We start from the raw sequence: 18,393 nt of genomic DNA, 5'->3' as shown, positions 1-18,393 counted from the left end.
GACCTCCATTCAGAGAAGCAGTTCTCTACCACCACTCTTTGGCTTCTTCCATCGAGCCAATGTCTAATCCAATTTACCACCTCTCCATGGATACCTAGCGACTGAATTTTCCTAACTAACCTCCCATGTGGGAACTTGTCAAAGGCCTTACTGAAATCCATGTAGACAATATCCACTGCCTTCCCTTCATCCACTTTCCTGGTAACCTCCCCGAAAAACTCAAATAGATTGGTCAAACATGACCTACCACGCACAAAGCCATGTTGACTCTCCCTAATAAGTCCCTGTCTATCCAAATGCTTGTAGATTCTGTCTCTTAGTACTCCCTCCAATATCTTACCTACTACCGACGTTAAACTCACCGGCCTATAATTTCCCGGATTACTTTTTGATCCTTTTTTAAACAACGGAACAACATGAGCCACTCTCCAATCCTCTGGCACTTCACCCATAGACAGTGACATTTTAAATATTTCTGCCAGGGCCCCTGCAATTTCAATACTAGTCTCCTTCAAGGTCCGAGGGAACACTCCGTCAGGTCCCGGAGATTTATCGACTTTAATTTTCCTCAAGACAGCATGCACCTCCTCCTTTTCAATCTGTACAGTTTCCATGATCCCACTGCTTGATTCCCTCAATTCCATAGACTTCATGCCAGTTTCCTTAGTAAATAGAGACGCAAAAAACCTATTTAAGATCTCCCCCATTTCCTTTGGTTCCGCACATAGGCGACCACTCTGATCTTCAAGAGGACCAATTTTATCCCTTACAATCCTTTTGCTCTTAATATACTTGTAAAAGCTCTTTGGATTATCCTTCACTTTGACTGCCAAGGCAACCTCACGTCTTCTTTTAGCCCTCCTGATTTCTTCCTTAGGTATTTTCTTGCACTTCTTATACTCCTCAAGCACCTGATTTACTCCCTGTTTCCTATACATTTCATACAACTCCCTCTTCTTCTTTATCAGAGTTGCAATATCCCTTGACAACCAAGGTTCCTTATTCTATTCAATTTGCCTTTAATCCTGACAGGAACATACAAACTCTGCACTCTCAAAATTTCCCCTTTGAAGGTTTCCCACCTACCGATCACATCTTTGCCGGAGAACAACCTGTCCCAATCCATGCTTTTTAGATCCTTTCTCATTTCTTCAAATTTGGCCTTCTTCCAGTTCAGAACCTCAACCCTAGGACCAGATCTATCCTTGTCCATGATCAAATTGAAACTAATGGTGTTATGATCACTGGAACCAAAGTGCTCCCCTACACAGACTTCCGTCACTTGCCCTAACTCGTTTCCTAACAGGAGATCCAATATTGCATCCCCTCTAGTTGGTCCCTCTATATATTGATTTAGAAAACTTTCCTGAACACATTTTACAAACTCTAAACCATCTAGACCCCTAACAGTATGGGAGTCCCAATCAATGTATGGAAAATTAAAATCTCCTACCACCACAACTTTGTTTCCTGCAGTTGCCTGCTATCTCTCTGCAGATTTGCTCTTCCAAGTCTCGTTGACTATTGGGTGGTCTGTAATACAATCCCACTAATGTGGCCATACCTTTCCTGTTTCTCAGCTCCACCCATAAGGTCTCAGTAGACAAGCCCTCTAATCTGTCCATTCAACTCCTATTTTTGGTAGAAAGCTTTTAGAAAAACTAATCAAGTACAACTTTATTCACAGTTACTTGGATGAGCATGAATTCATTAATGCAAACCGCCTTAGGTTTGTAAATGGTAATCTCCATTGCTTTCTGGAGAATTATTTCGTCTTCAGTGGTGACCCCTTATTCTGAAACTGAGCCTAGATTCTCCCAAGGAGGATAAGGATACTAGTTTTTTGGCATCTACTCAGTCAACATGTACTGTTTCCCCATTTCTGTCTTCCCCCCCCCCCCGCCAAGAAATGCTTGTATAGTTCAAGATATCTTTTGGTTCTTCTAAACTCCAAGGGAGTATAGGCCTGGTGTGTTTTTAAAAAAAGTGACGTGCCAAGGAATCTGTAACTTCCCCCAAATCTCCAGAATTTTGTAGTAGTTGATGAGAACAATAGGTCATAGAATTAATGGAGAAGTGGGATTGCTCTGTGAACAGGCATGGACCAGTGGGCTGTAATGTCGTCCTCCTACGTCAAGGAAATGTGAAAATTCCAGCTCCCAGCAGAAGTCATCCGTAAGTCCCATGTCTCTGCAATTCTCTCATGCGGCTGTAAACTTCCCTTTATTATTTCTTTGCCATTTATTTACACTGGCAAATTATCATGTTGTTAACTTAGCGGTACATCATTGGGATATGAGATAAAACCAGAGCAGCTAGCTGAGTTTCATTCCATCACAGGGAGACTGTGCAAACTCTGTACAAACAACACTGTAGGTCAGGATTAAACCTGGGAAAAGAGTTGTCCCATTATGCCAACGTTTTAGACTCCAAATTATGTCAGTTGTAAAAAGGTGCTGGTGTTCTGAATGGAATATTACCAGTATTTAAGTAGTCAGTTCAAACCTTTAATGTTTAGAATTTATGATCAGAAAACTTTAGCATTTACAGTAAAATGCTTTATGTTACAGGTGATGCAGTTGGAAGAACTGCACCTTCCGGTTCCAGTGACTGCAGTTCAATTCAGCTATGTCTACGTAGAGTTTACACATTCCCTCTGTGTCCACTTGGGCATCCTCCCCAAATCTGCAATTCCCCCAGCCCCCCACCCCATCCATTCCACCAGTTTCCTCCCACTTCCCAAATCAGTGCTGTTGATAGCTTAACTGGCCATGGTAAATATGCCTTGTTGAGTGGCAGAATCTAGATGTATTTGATAAGTGGGAAGAACAGGTTACAGGGAAGATTAGTGAGGGTTGGGATTGTTGCATGAAAATGCAAACATATTTGTACTGTAATTGTATTTCTGCCCTGTTCTGGTTTCTCTGGGGGACATCTTAAAGGTTCTGCTGGATTTTGCATTTGCCTTCCCTACCACCGACCCAACCTGCAAGTTAACCTTTAGGGAATCCTGCACATAGGATACTCAGTCCCTTGCATCTCTGCTTTTTTTTTAATTTTCTCCGTTTACAAAATAGTCTACACCTTTATTCCTTCTACCAAAGTGCATGACCATACACTTCCTTACATTGTGTTCCATCTGCCACTTCTTTGAACATCCCCCCAATCTGCGGCAAACTTGGCCACGAAGCTATCAATTTCATCATTCAAATCATTGACACATAACGTGAAAAGAAGTGGTCCCAACACTGACCCTTGCGGAACACCACTAACCAGCAACGGCAGTCCCCTTTATTCCCACTCTTTGCCTCCTGCTGGTCAGCCAATCTTCCATCCATGTTAGTATCTTTCCTGTAATACCATGATCTCTAATCTTGTTAAGCAGCCTCATGCAGCACCTTGTCAAAGGCTTTATGACAAATCCAAGTAAACAACATCCACTGACACTCCTTTGTCTATTCAGCCTGTTATTTATGAATCAGAATCATGAAATGTCAGCAGTACAATGCAATACATGATAATATAGCAAAAAAAAAGATCAATTACAGTAAGTTTATATATGTATGTTAAATAGTTCATATACATATGTTTCTCAAAGAATTCCAACAAATTTGTCAGGCAAGATTTCCCCTATGCTGACTTTGGCTTTTTTTATTATGTGCCTCCAAGTACCTTGATATCTTAATAATGGACTCTAACATCTTCCCTGTCACTGAAGTCAGACTAACTGACCTATAATTTCCTTTTTTCTACCTCCCTCCCTTCTTAAGAAGTAGTGACACTTGCAATTTTTCAGTCCTCCAGATCCGTTCAAAGTTATAGTGATTCTTGAAAAATCACTATTAGTGCCTCCACAAACTCTTCAGCTACCCTGGGGTGTAATCCATCTGATCCAGGTGACTCATCTATCTTTAGACCTTAGAGGCTTCCCAAGCACCTTCTCCTTAGTAATAGCAACTGCACTCTCTTCTTCCCCCTGACATTCTCGAATTACTGGCATTCTGCCAGTGTCTTCCACGCTGAAGATTAACACAAAATATTGAAGTTTGTCCCCTATTTCTGTTCTGCCATCATCCCTACTAGTGACCCCTTCCAATCAAATTTGGCCAGCACTCCTCTCATGCCCCTGTAATTAGTTTTACTCTACTGTAATACTAATACATCTGACTTTATCTTGTTCCCCTCAAACTGCAGTCTGAATTCTAACATATTTTGATCACTGCCTCCTGAGGATTCCTTTACCTTAAGCTTCCAAATCAAATCTGGTTCATTGCACAACAGCCAATCCAGAATTGCCTTTCCCTCAGTGGGCTCATCCACAAGGTGTAGAATTCAGAGCATTCTACAGATTCTCCCCTGGCATCCAGAACCAACCTGTTTTCTCAATCTACCTGCATATTGAAATCCTCCAACACTATTGTTACATTGCCCCTGTTACATGCCTTTTCTATCTCTCATTGTGATTTGAATCCTACATCCTGGCTACTCGTGGGAGACTGTATATAACTCCCATCAGTGTATTTTTATCTTTAACAGTTTCTGAACTCCACCCATAAGGATTCTACATCTTCCAATCCTATGTCATTTCTTTCCAAGGATTTGATGATTTGATTTCAATTTTTACCAATACCTTGCCCCCCCCGCTTGTCCATTCAATAGAAGGTTAAGCTCCCAACTATGATCTTCTTTCAGCCGAGATTTGCTGATGCACACAGCGTCATACCTACCAGTCACTAATTGCGCTACAAGATAATCGACTTTATTTTGTTTACTGCACACATTCAAATAACACCTTCAGTTCTGTATTCATAACCATTTTCAATTTTGCCCCCATCTTCAACTTCAGCTCATCCCACTGACTGCAATTTTGCCCTATCCTCTGTCTGTCCTTTCTCACAGTCTCACTGTATGCTGCATCTTCTTGTATACCAGCCACTCCATCCTCAGCCCTATCATTCCCGTTCCCATCCCCCTGTCAAATTAGTTTGGTATCTTTGCTAGACGTTGATATCTGTAGAATATGATGGACAAGGCAGTTCTAAAATCAAACAAATGTACTCTTCCTTGTAGCTACACAATGCATGCAATGTTAAATGGTATATGGGAAAGTGGTGGCAAGTGAGTGTGTCTGTAATCCACATGCTTATTTCAGGCTCCCCTCTCTCATTTCGGAACAAGTTCCCATTATGGACTTTGTGTCTACCAGTGTATCAGCAATGCTATTTGTTCAGATCATTTATCTGGGTTAACATTGTTCAGGATCGGTTCTAAATGCCTTTGTGTCTCACTTGCATGCATCATTATAGTGTTTCCTTGCCATCCTCCTGCTGCCCGATTGAAAGGTGTATACCCAAGGATGTGCTAGTTGGGGAATTATTGGAGAAGCAAGACCAACAGTATCTCCAAGCTTCTGTAAATAGTTTACCAATTGTGTGGCAAAAAGTGGGTTAATTTAGAACACACATTTCCTGTAGGATCCCCATGGATAAAGTTTATAACTGAAGAGAGACTACAAATACCTTATCTGGTGATAAAACATCTGAATCTATATTACTGGTCTTGCACTACACTTCTGTTTCCTCAGTGTGAAATTAACCAGGTACGATCTGAGAGTAATATGATAACTTTCCTTTTTTCAATAAACAGTTCAAGGGAGATATAGCCAAACGCTTCAAGACACAGCCAGAGCAGCTTGTACTGATCTTTGCTGGAAAAATCCTTAAAGACCCAGATACACTTGCGCAGCATGGAATACAGGATGGGCTCACAGTTCATCTGGTAATCAAAACGCAAAGCAGGTAATGCATATTTGCAAAACAAAACCAATAAGGACTGTAGTAAGCCAGCTAAAACAGAAGATAGATCATCTTTGTAGAAAGTGACAGTTAATATTTCAGTGACTGATTTTTACTGAGGAAGTTATTAACCTTTAACTCTGTTTATTTCTGTTTTAGATTTCAAGCATCTGCATTTTTTCTTCCCTGCATTGTAATAAGGGAATTGCCAAATCAAAGTGTGCTAAAGGGGGTTTTAGAAGGAATGTTAGTTATTACTTAGCAGATTCTAGATAGTGAAGCTAATTCCTAATACATTTTCTTTGCATGATATAACCTAATACAAATATATAAAATATGTATATTTAAATAGACCATTTGGTTCCTTTGGCCTGCTCTGTCATTGTATAAGATTATGGCTGCCCTTGTAGGATTCTCTGCTCTATATTCTTAAATACACTGATAATCTTTCATGTGTTTGCTTGTCAATGATAAGACCATAAGACATAGGAACAGAATTAGGCCATTTGGCCCAGCGAGTGTGCTCCACCATTCAATCAAGGCTGATCCCTTTTTCCTCTCCTCAGCCCCACTCCCCGGCCTTCTCCCCGTAACCTTTGATGCCGTGACCAATCAAGTACCTGTCAAGCTCTGCCTTAAATACACCCAACGACCTGACCTCCACAGCTGTGTAGTAACAAATTACACAAATTCATCACCCTCTGGCTGAAGAAATTTCTCCACATCTGTTTTAAATCGACACCCCTCTATCCTGAGGCTGTGCCCTCTTGTCCTAGATTCTCCCACCATGGGAAGCATCCTTTCCACATCTACTCTGTGTAGGCCTTTCAACATTCGAGAGGTCTCAATGAGATCTCCCCACCCCCCCATCCTAAATTCCAGTAAAAATGGACCCAGCGCCATCAAACGTTTCTCGTATGATAACACTTTCATTCCCAGAATCATCCTCGTGAACCTCTTCTGAACCCTCTCCAATGCCAGAACATTTTTTTTTTGGATGAGGAGCCCAAAACTGTTCATAATACCTCAAGGTGAGGACTCAACTAGTGCCTTGTAAAGCCTCAGCATCACATCCCTCCTTTTGTATTCTAGACCTTTTGAAATGAATGCTAACATTGCATTTGCCTTCCTCACCACTGACTCTACCTGCAAGATAACCTTTAGAATGTTTAGAATTTCATTTACCACTTTCTTTCCCATTCTCCTAATCTGTCCCAAGTCCTTCTGCAGCCTACCTGTTTCCTCAACCAATCTTCATATCATCTGCAAACTTGGCAGCAAAGCCATCTATTCCATCATCTAACTCATTGATATACAGCACCAAGAGAAGTGGTCCCAACACTGACTCCTGCAGAACACCACTAGTCACTGGCAGCCAACCAGAAAAAGATCCTTCTATTCCCACTTGCTGCCTCACGTGCCAGTAACTTTCCTATAATACCATGGGCTCTTAACTTGGTAAGCAGCCTCATGTGGGCATCTTGTCAAAGGCCTTCTGAAAGTCCAAATAGACACCCCCTTTATCCTACTTGCAGTCTTCTCAAAGAATTCCAACAGGTTTGTCAGGCAAAATTTTCCCTGAAGGAAACAATGCTCACTTTGTCCTATCTTGCCTTGTGTCACCAAGTACTCCATAAGTAAACTATAATAATCTATTAACTCTTAAAAATAGTTGAAGACTCATCAAAGGCTAATGAAAGCAAAGTACCAAAGATTGACAACCCTTTGGGGGCGGGGTAGTTAGCTTGGTTATCTCACCAGTCTTAAAACCAATATATTTTTATAAATGTTAATTCCTAATTGTTGGGTTCTTCCACAACACCTTTTCCACATCCACTGTGTCAGACCTTTAAACAATCTCTTTTGATCAGGTCCCCTTTCACTTCTCCAAACTCCTGTGGACCTAGCCTGTGTAACATTTCCTCATAAGGCAACCTGTTCATTCCAGTACATGTTCTCTGTACTGCTTTCAGTGCATTAACATCGCTCCACTTTAGAATAGTGTTACTGTACAGAATATTCTACACCAACTTGCAACTGGCATCTTAATAATTTTTTAAAATAGCTTTAATGCTTTCTCTGCAAAATCTTCAAAATTCAATGCGAGGGAACCGACTTCAGCAACCTGTTCCAGGCCAACATTGAGGCTCCAATGAAACTAACTAGTTTATCTCGACCAGGCTACTCCATTCACTTGCCTGATGCTAGACTCGTAAAAGTAGCCCTCCTTTCCAAGCTCCACCATGAGACAAGATAACCAGTTGGATTGACAAGCCCATCCCATCAGCCATCTCCTGCCTGGACTGTTGTTCCCACGTTAGCTTCATGAGCCCCTTCAGGACCCACAAAACCAGAGTCATTCACAGTCCTGAGGGTCTGCTGAAAAGATATTACTGAAGTATAAGGTGCCTGCTTTTTGGTTTTGGCTATCTCACATTTCCACAGAACACTTTATTTACTGCCTATTTAACCTATCTGTATTAATTGGTAGCCTGTTTATGTCCTCTTAACGAGTTACTTTTCTACTTATTGTCTCAGAAGCAAATTTAACATCAATTGTGGCTGTGGGATTGATTGCTGTGATCCTCGTTACATTTTGCCAATCAGCAGAAGGCCTATTTATACCCTTGTTTGTTTCTTATTAACCAGACACATTACTATTCATGCTGATACCTCCTAGAAAAAGAGCTTTCATTTTCGACAATAATCTTTGGTGCAGCATTTTATCGGAAAGCTAAATATATTATTCATCGGCTTTCTTTTAATCATGACATAATGTTCCTTCAAATATTTGTGATAAATTGAGTAAATGTGATTTCTCTTTAATAAAACTGCTAACTTAGAAACAATTTTGATAGTCTTTAAGAGCTTCTAACATTTTCCCACTGGCAGCTGTTGTGTTAACTGGCCTGTATTTCTTGCTTTTGTTTCCATTGTAATTGTTATTTTCCAACCTCTTGGAACTTTCACTGCATCCAGGCAATTTTAGAAAATTGAAACCCAATTTAGAGATTTATGTTGAGGTAATTATGCTCTCCCCATCTTGGTGTGGCAAGGATTGCAGACTGTAAAAACCGGAGGATCTAAGAGATGCCTCAGTTGCATCAGAGAGCAGCTTGTAGTATTGAAAACTATTCTGCATTTGTTTGGGAAGGAGATTTGATGGGCTGGATTGAAAATTTCTTCAGTATATTGAGAAACACATTTCTTATGAATTGTTACTCGTCAAGACTTGCTGGTGTTAATACAGAAAAAGGAAGCAGCACATACGTGGACATTTTAGCCCATTGTACCTTTACTTGCATTTGGAGCTTTCCAATTGGTCACAAATTTCCTGTTCCTACTACCACCCCCATCCCCATCCTCCAAGTCCTGCAAAGTTTTCCCTTCAATTATTTGTCAGCTTCCTTTCTGAAGCATTGTTGAATCTCATTCTACTACATTATATTATCATAGCATTTGTCCCCTCTGAATCTGGTCCTTCAATGTTTTTCATTCTTGTTATCCTAAAGCAGCTGATGCTGGCCATTCATCCCCTGGTATTTATTTTAAATCCAGGGGAAGAATAAATAGCCAGGGTACATAGTTGGTTATAATATGGTAATGTTTAATTTCACACAAACTGAAAAAAACGAAGTCTCCTCCTGGTATGGGAGTTGCATTTCTGATATTGGGCTGAGAAGCAGAATCAAGAGAGGTGTATTTTACTTGACCTGGTGTGCCTAATGTTAAGACCAGGTACTTGAGTTACTTTTGTATACCTGTTTGAGTATATTGCACTCTAACCAACATTTAAAAAAAATCTTGCATCACTATCTCAAAAAAAACTTGAAAGTTGCTGTAAAACTTTATCTTGTTTTGTTGTACAGACCCCCAGAGCAGCAGAGTCAATCAGATAGCCAAAGGAACACCGCTACCACTTCAGCATCTTCAGGCAGCACAGGCTCAACCACCAACACCCTTGGTAAGAGCTGGGATACTTGTCTATCACTTGAGTACTGAGAATTCCTTTAGTACTGGAGTCCTGATTTACATTTCTACACACTCCATGTTGGCTAAATGTGTTGCCCCATTCAGGAACAAACTCCTAATACAGTATTTGTATTAGGGTTATACGAAGTGTGAGCAGATGGTAGGTAGGTCTAAAAGGCATATCAGAGATTGATCTCTCAAAGCCTGTTCTCCACAGCCAGTGTACAGGAGAGTAGCCGATAACCTGACTCAGACCCGGGCTGACTAGTTAGTAGGCAAATGTTGGTGCAATTGCTCTCCCTTTCAGAATGAAAAGGATGTATGTTCAAGGTGGTGCATTGCATGGATATCCATTAAGGTGCTGCATGGATGAGCTGTTGCTAATCCTTTATAAAGTCATAATTTCCATCACTCCAAAGTTGATGCTTTTTAGTCAAAACGACTGAGGTTCACTACTTTATAGAATGAAATGTAATATTTACCAAATGTTCCCCAAAAACACGAAAGAGTATATTTAATTTAACTAATTGCAGTGATTTATTGACAGCAGCATATGGTCGTAGAGCCATAGTAGTTTGCTTAAATCTCCTTCCTCTTACTCCTCCACCACACACCTCCACACACATGCGCACACATGCACTTACACATGCACACCACGGGGCACTTGTCCCAGTAAGACCTAAAACTCCCCCACAATCACAGAGGAATAATAATAGCTTCTCATAAACAGTGCAGTCTTAGGGCAGCAAGTTTTGCAAGTAGACCTCTGACCACTTATTTAGCTAATCAATGGCTAATCCAGTTTATAAAATTTTGCAGGTTGGAATATTAACTGGAGCAAGGAGTTGAATATTTAACTGCACTATGGTTTAAATGCTTGTTTGCTTTCATTCTCTGTTTCATTCCTCCTGTTCTCATGTACTTGAATTGCCTATCTTTCCACAAGGTTTTGCTACAGGACATTATTCTTTGCATATAAATCTGGTGTAGTGATTGCATTTGGACATCAAGCGAAATCACTTTTGCCTGGCGCTGTTACATCCAGGAGCTTCCAGTGAAGAAATAAAGTTAATTACAGTTTCCTTTCAATTCTGCAGATCTGACGCAGAAGATGGTGCTCATAATGTTTAAAATAGGGAGGCTATAAAATAAATTATTTTGTTATGACTTGCATGAAGCATTTGATATGGTGTAATCCAGTAATCCTATTTTGTGCTACAGGTGGATTAGGAGGACTTGCAGGTTTGAGCAGTTTGGGATTAAATTCATCCAATTTCATGGAGTTACAAAATCAGATGCAACGGCAGTTAATGTCCAATCCTGAAATGATGACTCAAATCATGGAAAACCCATTTGTGCAGAATATGCTGTCAAACCCAGAGATGATGAGACAGTTAATCGTGACAAACCCACAGATGCAGCAGTTGATCCAGCGAAACCCAGAGATCAGTCACATGCTCAATAACCCAGACATTATGAGACAAGTAAGTTGTGATGGGATCTTTCTCCCATTTATTTAAATAGGTCCTTTGGGTGTGGGAATCTGAAGTGGTGTATGGCAGCAAGTGGAAAGTGATTGAAATTCTCTTCTCAAGATGTCGAGCCTAGTACTGCTACAGTTCAAAATAAATTTATTGTCACCATATACTACCCGAGATTCATTTCCTTGTGGCTATACTCCTCTTCGGCTGTCCATCAATTTCGATATTGACTGAGGCATGGGCAAGGTTGTATGGAAGACCAGCAGTCTCCCCTCTCCACTGATGTTGTCCAAGAGAAGGGCACTGGAGCCGATACAGCTTGGCACCGGTGTCATTGCAGAGCAATGTGGGGTTAAGTGCCTTGCTCAAGGACACAACACGCTGCCTCAGCTGAGGTTTGAACTAGCGACCTTCAGGTCACTAGACCAACGCCTTAACCACTTGGCCACCCGCCAACACAATAAATTTATAGCGGCTGTACACAATAAATACAAAGATACACAATAGAATCAATGTAAAATCGCACAAAACAATGAAGGGCAAACAGCTAATGTGCAAATGACAACAAACTGTGCAAATATAAAAAATGGGGACAAAACAAAATAATAATAATAAATAAGTATAGTGTCCCTGATGACTACATGTGCAGGAAGTACACCCAACTTCAGCTCCTGACCGATAAGGTCAAAGAGCTGCAGCTGAATGCACTCGGTACCATCTGGAAGGCTGAAAACTTCATAGAGGAGATTTTTACTGAGGTGGTCACACCTAGTGTGTAGGCTTCAGATAGTGGATAGGTAACCACCTGGAGAATCACGGGGAGTAAGCAGTCAGTGCAGGGTTCCCCTGTGGCTATTCCCATAAGCAACAAGTATACCTCTTTAGTGACTGCTGGAGGGGAGAGCACAGCAGCATCAGCCAGGCTAGCGGCACTGTGGCTGGCTCTGAGGCTCAGCAGGAAAGGGTAGAGTCAGGTAGAGCAATAGTTATAGGAGACCTGATAGAGGGGCAGACAGTAGGTTCTGCTGCTTCAAAAGAGAAGCCAGGATGGTGTGTTGTCTCCTGGATGCTGGGGTCCAGGATGTCTCAGAACAGCTGCAGAAGATCCTCAAAAGAGGGAGGGTGAGCAGCTGGTGGTCATGGCACCAATGACATGGGTAAAGGCGGGGGAAGAGGTCCTGCACAGTGAGTATAGGGAGTTAGGGAAGTGACTGAAGAGCAGCACCTTCAGGGTAGTAGTCTCTGGATTACTCCCAGTACTATGTGTTAGTTGGGGCACGAATAGGATGATGGTACAGATGAACTAATTGCCAAGGAAGTGGTGCATGGGGCAGGGTTTCAGATTTCTGGATTATTGAGATCTCTTCTGTGGAAGGTATGACCTATACAAAAAGGACAGGTGCACCTCAACCCGAGAGGAACAGTATCCTTCCGGGCAGGGTTTGTTAGAGCTGTTAGGGAGGGTTCAAACTAAATTGGCAGATCTCTTTTGAATTTTTTGAGGAAGTAACAGGTAGAATAGACAAAAGTAAATCGGTGGCTGTTGTTTACTTGGATTTTCAGAAGGCCTTTGACATGGAGCCACCCATGAGGCTGCTTAACAAGGTAGGAGCCCATGGTATTACAGGAAAGATGCTAGCATTGATTGAGATTAGCTGGCAGGAAGCAAAGAGTGGGAATAAAGGGGGCCTATTCTGATTGGCTGCTGGTGACAAATGGTGTTCAGCGAGGGTTGATATTGGGACTGTTTCTTTTCATGTTGTATGTTAATGATTTGGATGAAGGAATTCATGGCTTTGTGGCCACTTTTGCAGGTGTTACAGATAGGTTATTTTCTAAATGGGGAAAAAATTCAAAAATATAGATGCAAATGGACTTGGGAGTTCTCGTGCAGGATTCCCTAAAGTTTAACTTGCTGGTAAGGAAGAAAAATGTATTCATTTTGAGAGGACTAGAATATAAGATCAAGGATGTCATGCTAAAGCTTTGTAAGGCATTGGTCAGACTAGAGTATTGTGAGCTGTTTTGGGTCTCATATCTAAGAAAAGATGTGTTGTCATTGGAGAGTGTCCAGAAGAGGTTCATGGGAATGACTCCAGGAATGAAACAGTTAATGTAAGAGGCGTGTTTGATGGTTCTGGGCCTGTACTTGCTGGAGTTTAGAAATTGGGGTGGGGGTGGGGTCTTATTGAAACCTATTGAAAGGCCTGGATAAATTGGATGTTTCCCATAGTGGTGAGTCTAGGGCCAGAGGGCATAGCTTCAAATAATGGGACATCCATATATAATAGATATTAGAGGGAATTTCTTTAGCCAGAGGGCATTGAATCTGTGAAATTCATTGCCATGGACGGCTGTGGAGGCCAAGCCATTGAGTATATTTAAAGACGAGGTTGATAGGTTCTTGGTTAGTCAGGGCGTTGAAGGTATGGGGAGGGGACAGGAGAGTGGGGTTGAGAGGGATAATATTTCAGCCATGATGCAATGACTGAGCAGACCTGTTGGGCGTAGTGGCCTGTTTCTGCTCCTAAGTGTTCTGATCTTAAGCAATAAATATCAGGAACATGAATTGTAAAGTACTTGAAAGTAAGTAGATAGGTTGTGGAATCAGTCCAGTGTTGGGGTAAGTGAAGTTATCCCCTCTGGTTCAAGAGCTTGATGGTTGAGGGGAAATAACTTTCTGAACCTGGTGGTCTGGGTGCCTGAAGCTCCTGTACCATCTTCCTGATGGCAGCAGTGAGAAGAGGACATGGCCTGGATGCTGGAGTTCCTTGACGATTGATGCTGCTTTTCTGCATCAATTCTCCTTGTAGGTATAGCCAGTGGTGGAGAGGGCTTTACCCGTGACATTAGGCTGTATTGACTACTACTTGTAGGCACTGGTGTGGAGAGAGAAAGTTAGGGCCAGGTGGACAGGCTTGATAGCTGAATTTGTATCTTTCTATTTTCCTTTTGTTAAGTGTTGTTTAATGCAATGGTTGCTATTTGATTATTTGTTTTCAAGTGCTTTTTGGACTTCTGGTAGGTTTGGTAGTATAAAGGTTCTGTTCAGGAGGGGACATGCAGCCTAAACCTTCTAAATTAGTGTTTAATTTAATAATTATTTGGTATCAAATTAATATTAGACTAAGCCAAAATATTACGCTTAAGAGCTTCACGTATTTTTTTTAGAATATTGACACATTTTCTGAATTGAATGGTATTGGGTGCATTATTGTTGTCTGCCTGGTTAAATTAAAATAAATATATTGATATTTTAAAACTAGACTCTGGAGCTTGCTCGAAACCCAGCAATGATGCAAGAAATGATGCGGAATCAAGATCGGGCTCTAAGCAACCTGGAAAGTATACCAGGTGGTTACAATGCCTTGAGACGCATGTACACAGACATTCAGGAGCCAATGTTGAATGCTGCCCAAGAACAGGTAAGTAGGCAGTAGTAAAGTACAGAATCATATAGCACATACCCTTCTGCTTAACGTGTTCATGTTGAACATCAAATGCCCATCTATACTCATCGCTTTTACCAGCAGATAGTCCATAGCCTTCCAAGCCTTGGCAATTCAGTACTTGTGTGAATACTTACTGTTACAAGAATCACTGCATCCATCACCTCAAACAGTGTGCTCTAAATACTAACCATTCTCTGGGTAAAAATATTCCTCTTCAGATCCCCTCTAAGTACCTTACCTCATACTCCAAACCTATCCTCTAGTTTTGGAGCTGCTGTGGGAGGAACAAGTTTTCTACGATCTACTGTCTTTGTCCCTCATAATTTTGTACACCTCAGTCTGTCTGCTTCTTCCCTTCTCTCTTTACCTCGCCAACAACCAACCACCACTTATCCAAGGAGAACAACTTCACCCTATCCGATCTTCTCCAATAATTGATATTCCCCATCCTAGGCAACATTCTAGTGAATCTCTTCTGCACCCTTTCTCATGCAGTCATACCCTTCATATAATGTGGTGACCAAACTCCACACAGTATTTCAGCTATGGCCTAATCAATGTGATACTATTACCACCTTGCTCTTGTATTCAGTACCCCATCTAGTTAAGGCAAGGATCCTGTATGCTGCCTTCAACACTTTATCTCCCTGTGCTGTTACCTTCAGAATCCTTGGTTGTACATCAAGGTCCCTCTATTCCTCAGAACTCTCTAAGATCCTGCCATTCAGTGTGTATGTCCAACCCTTATTAATCCTCTCAGAGTGCATCACCACATGTTCTATCAGCGTTAGATTCAATTTTGTCATTGCTCTGCCCTTCTTGCCTGATTTCATGAGTCTGCAGAGGGCTGTAAACTTAGTCAGCTCCATTTTGGGTGCAACCTTCCCCAACATCAAGGACATCTTCAAAAGGTGGCGGCTCAAGAAGGAGGCATCCATCACTAAGGACCCTTGCCATTTGAGATATGCCCTCTTCTTGTTGCTACCATTAAGCAGAAGGTACAAAAGCCTGAAGACAACAATTCAGAGAGAGCTCTTCCTCCTTGCCATCAGATTTCTGAATGATCCATGAACCCTACCTCATTATTCCTATTTGCACCATTTATTTAATTTGTAATCTCTAGTAATTTTGTCTTTGCACTGCTGTAAATTTCACATCATATAAAAGTGATAATAAACCTGTTTCTGATTTACCATCATAGTGTATTTTATGATTACTCTCCTCACTATAAACAACAGCACCGATCTTCGTATAATTCCACAACTTCAGTGGAGAACATTGTAATTTTGTAAAGACATTTGCTGTCAAACATATTTCCTCCTACTATTGGAAACTAAACAGATTTTTAGAAGTTTTACAATACTTGTGTATAGAGTGGATTAAAGGATTTACCATGGAATATGGGAGCCCCTGATTTGTTCATTACATTATAAATTATTTTAAAAAAGTTTATGACTCTCTTCAATTCTAATTATTTTAAACCTAAACTTGTTAATAATCAATATGGTGTCTTAATTTTAGTTATTGACATATCTTTGTTCCTTGTTATTTATCTTCTGACGTGAATGGTGTCTCCATTTCCATTGATTGACATTCATAAACAGATATTATGTTCCAGCAAATGACAATTTACATAGTCACCAGACCATTGTAAAGGATAAGATGTAGTTTCGGTGACATTCAGAGATTTTATTTTCGATACGGTTCATGATTATATGAAAGATGAGTTCACCCTTCAGACTGAACAAACTTAACCGGAATTCTCAATCTATATTTACCATTTCTGAACGTTCCTTTACCATCTGCCACAGTATCTGGCCTTGAGATTTGAGATTCCTTAGTAACCACATTGCTTTTCCGTTAATCTGATTTGCCCTTCGCCCTATTAAAAGCTAGATAAACGAATCCACATCAGCATCCACTACATGGCTAATGTGCACCATTTGATCACACTTGGTTTTATTGAGGCAGCCGTATCATTCACATGCCTGACAATTATCTCCTGTAACAGGCACTGTATTCCAAGATATAAAATAAACAATGTTCTTGCAGCTTCTTTGGGTTGAGTAGACATTCCCTCACTGATTTGTAGGAGTCCTTGGTCCATGACTCTTCTAAATGGAGAAAGAATGTTTAGGATAGCACTGAGAATTCCCTTCATTCAGCATAAATGATGGAAGAAGTGCACCACCATTCAAATAACCCATCCACTTGCCCTGGCTGTGCTAGAATCTCTAGCTCTGACTTTTGCTTCAGCCTGCTCTGAGCCCACGGCCTGGAAGTAAGTCATCCTCACTCCGAGTGATTGCTTAAGAAGATTAGTAAAAGCTAATTGGATCATACTATTATGTAATCTCCCAAGATTAGTTTTCCCATAAGTTGTGGTGTAACTGTGGAAGTAAATGTTTCAGGTGTCACTTTTAAGCCCTGCAGGGCATGAACTTGCAAAAAAAAAAGAGATACTAGTTTGTCATAGGCACTGTTTATTAGATGCACATCAATGGAGCTTTGCTTGGTTTGCCCAAAGAGTGATGGTGAGTGGACTGTATAATTCAGTGCCGGTAGGAATGAATTATGTTGAGGCATGGCAGGGTACCTTACCATGGGATCTGCATTGGTGATGTCATATTTGCTATTATTAATAAAATGGCATTGATGCCAATGCTATTGGCTGTTAACTGTAGTGCGAACAAATGTGGTGTGGAACATGTATCTAAAAACTAATCATTCATTATAATTGACTCTTTCTGATGAATAAATTTTACTAAAATCCCTGGTTTTGTTGCATTTAGTTTCTTTTACTATTGCCTGTTTAGTTATTCGCTCATGTAATACAGGCACTGGTAACCCCTTTCTACTTTCAACGATACTTCTGTATGTCTAGTATATTCTATTTGTGCATTCCATTTTCTGAACCCTGGCTCATAGAAACCTAAAGACAGATTGTTCAAAGTAACTTAATTATCAAAGTTTTAGTCAACATACACTACCCTGAGATACATTTTCTTGGGAGCATTCACAATAGATTACAAAGCGATACAATTGAATCAATGAAAAACTACACACAACGACAGAGAAACAACCAATGTGCAAAAGAAGACAAACTGCGAGTACACAAAAATAAGTAATAATAAATAAATATTGAGGTAATGAGTCCATATGGAATACGTTCAGTGTTGAGTTGAGTATAGTCATCCACACCAGTTCATGAGCCTGGTGATTGAGGGGTAATAACTATTCCTGAACCTGTTGGTGTAAGACCCAAGGCTCCTGTACCTCCTTCCCAATGGCAGCAGATCATGGGTGTAAACTTACATAGTACTTAAACATTAGCTTTCACCTTTTGGAGATTGCATCACTTTAGAATCAATGGAAATATCCTGTGTTGTAATAGTCTTCTGTATCATGTTTAGATCACCTTAACTATGGTCTTAACATAATGCTATCCCAAAAGTAGCATCTCATTAGGAAGCATTCTTTGTGGGGATCTTGGAGTGATCTGTACTAGCTGCAGTGCATCTACCAGGGACCTCTTGACACTTTTTTGAAATATTAAGGGGTACATAATCAAATTCAACCGTCTTCCTCCTTCACAACTTTAATTTTTCTTAAAATTATGAAATCTGCATTTTATCACAAGTCTTTTCACAAAATTAGAAACATATTCCAAAGAAGAAAACAAAAGTTTTGCCA

At 40.6% G+C, this 18,393-nt stretch overlaps 1 protein-coding gene across 3 annotated transcripts in view; it reads left to right on the top strand.

The window, feature by feature from the left end:
• Positions 1–18,393, top strand: part of LOC134357348 (ubiquilin-1-like) — a 46,425-nt gene that overhangs the window by 15,692 nt on the left and 12,340 nt on the right. For all 3 annotated transcript variants that reach the window (XM_063068803.1, XM_063068802.1, XM_063068801.1), the window contains exons 2-5: positions 5,647–5,798; positions 9,665–9,759; positions 10,989–11,251; positions 14,515–14,673. In XM_063068803.1, the coding sequence (XP_062924873.1) occupies positions 5,647–5,798; positions 9,665–9,759; positions 10,989–11,251; positions 14,515–14,673 (669 nt within the window). The remainder of the gene's footprint in view (positions 1–5,646; positions 5,799–9,664; positions 9,760–10,988; positions 11,252–14,514; positions 14,674–18,393) is intronic.

Source organism: Mobula hypostoma, chromosome 16, assembly GCF_963921235.1.
Source record: "Mobula hypostoma chromosome 16, sMobHyp1.1, whole genome shotgun sequence".
NCBI classification, from domain to species: domain Eukaryota; kingdom Metazoa; phylum Chordata; class Chondrichthyes; order Myliobatiformes; family Myliobatidae; genus Mobula; species Mobula hypostoma.
This window is presented reverse-complemented; position numbering and strand designations above follow the sequence as displayed.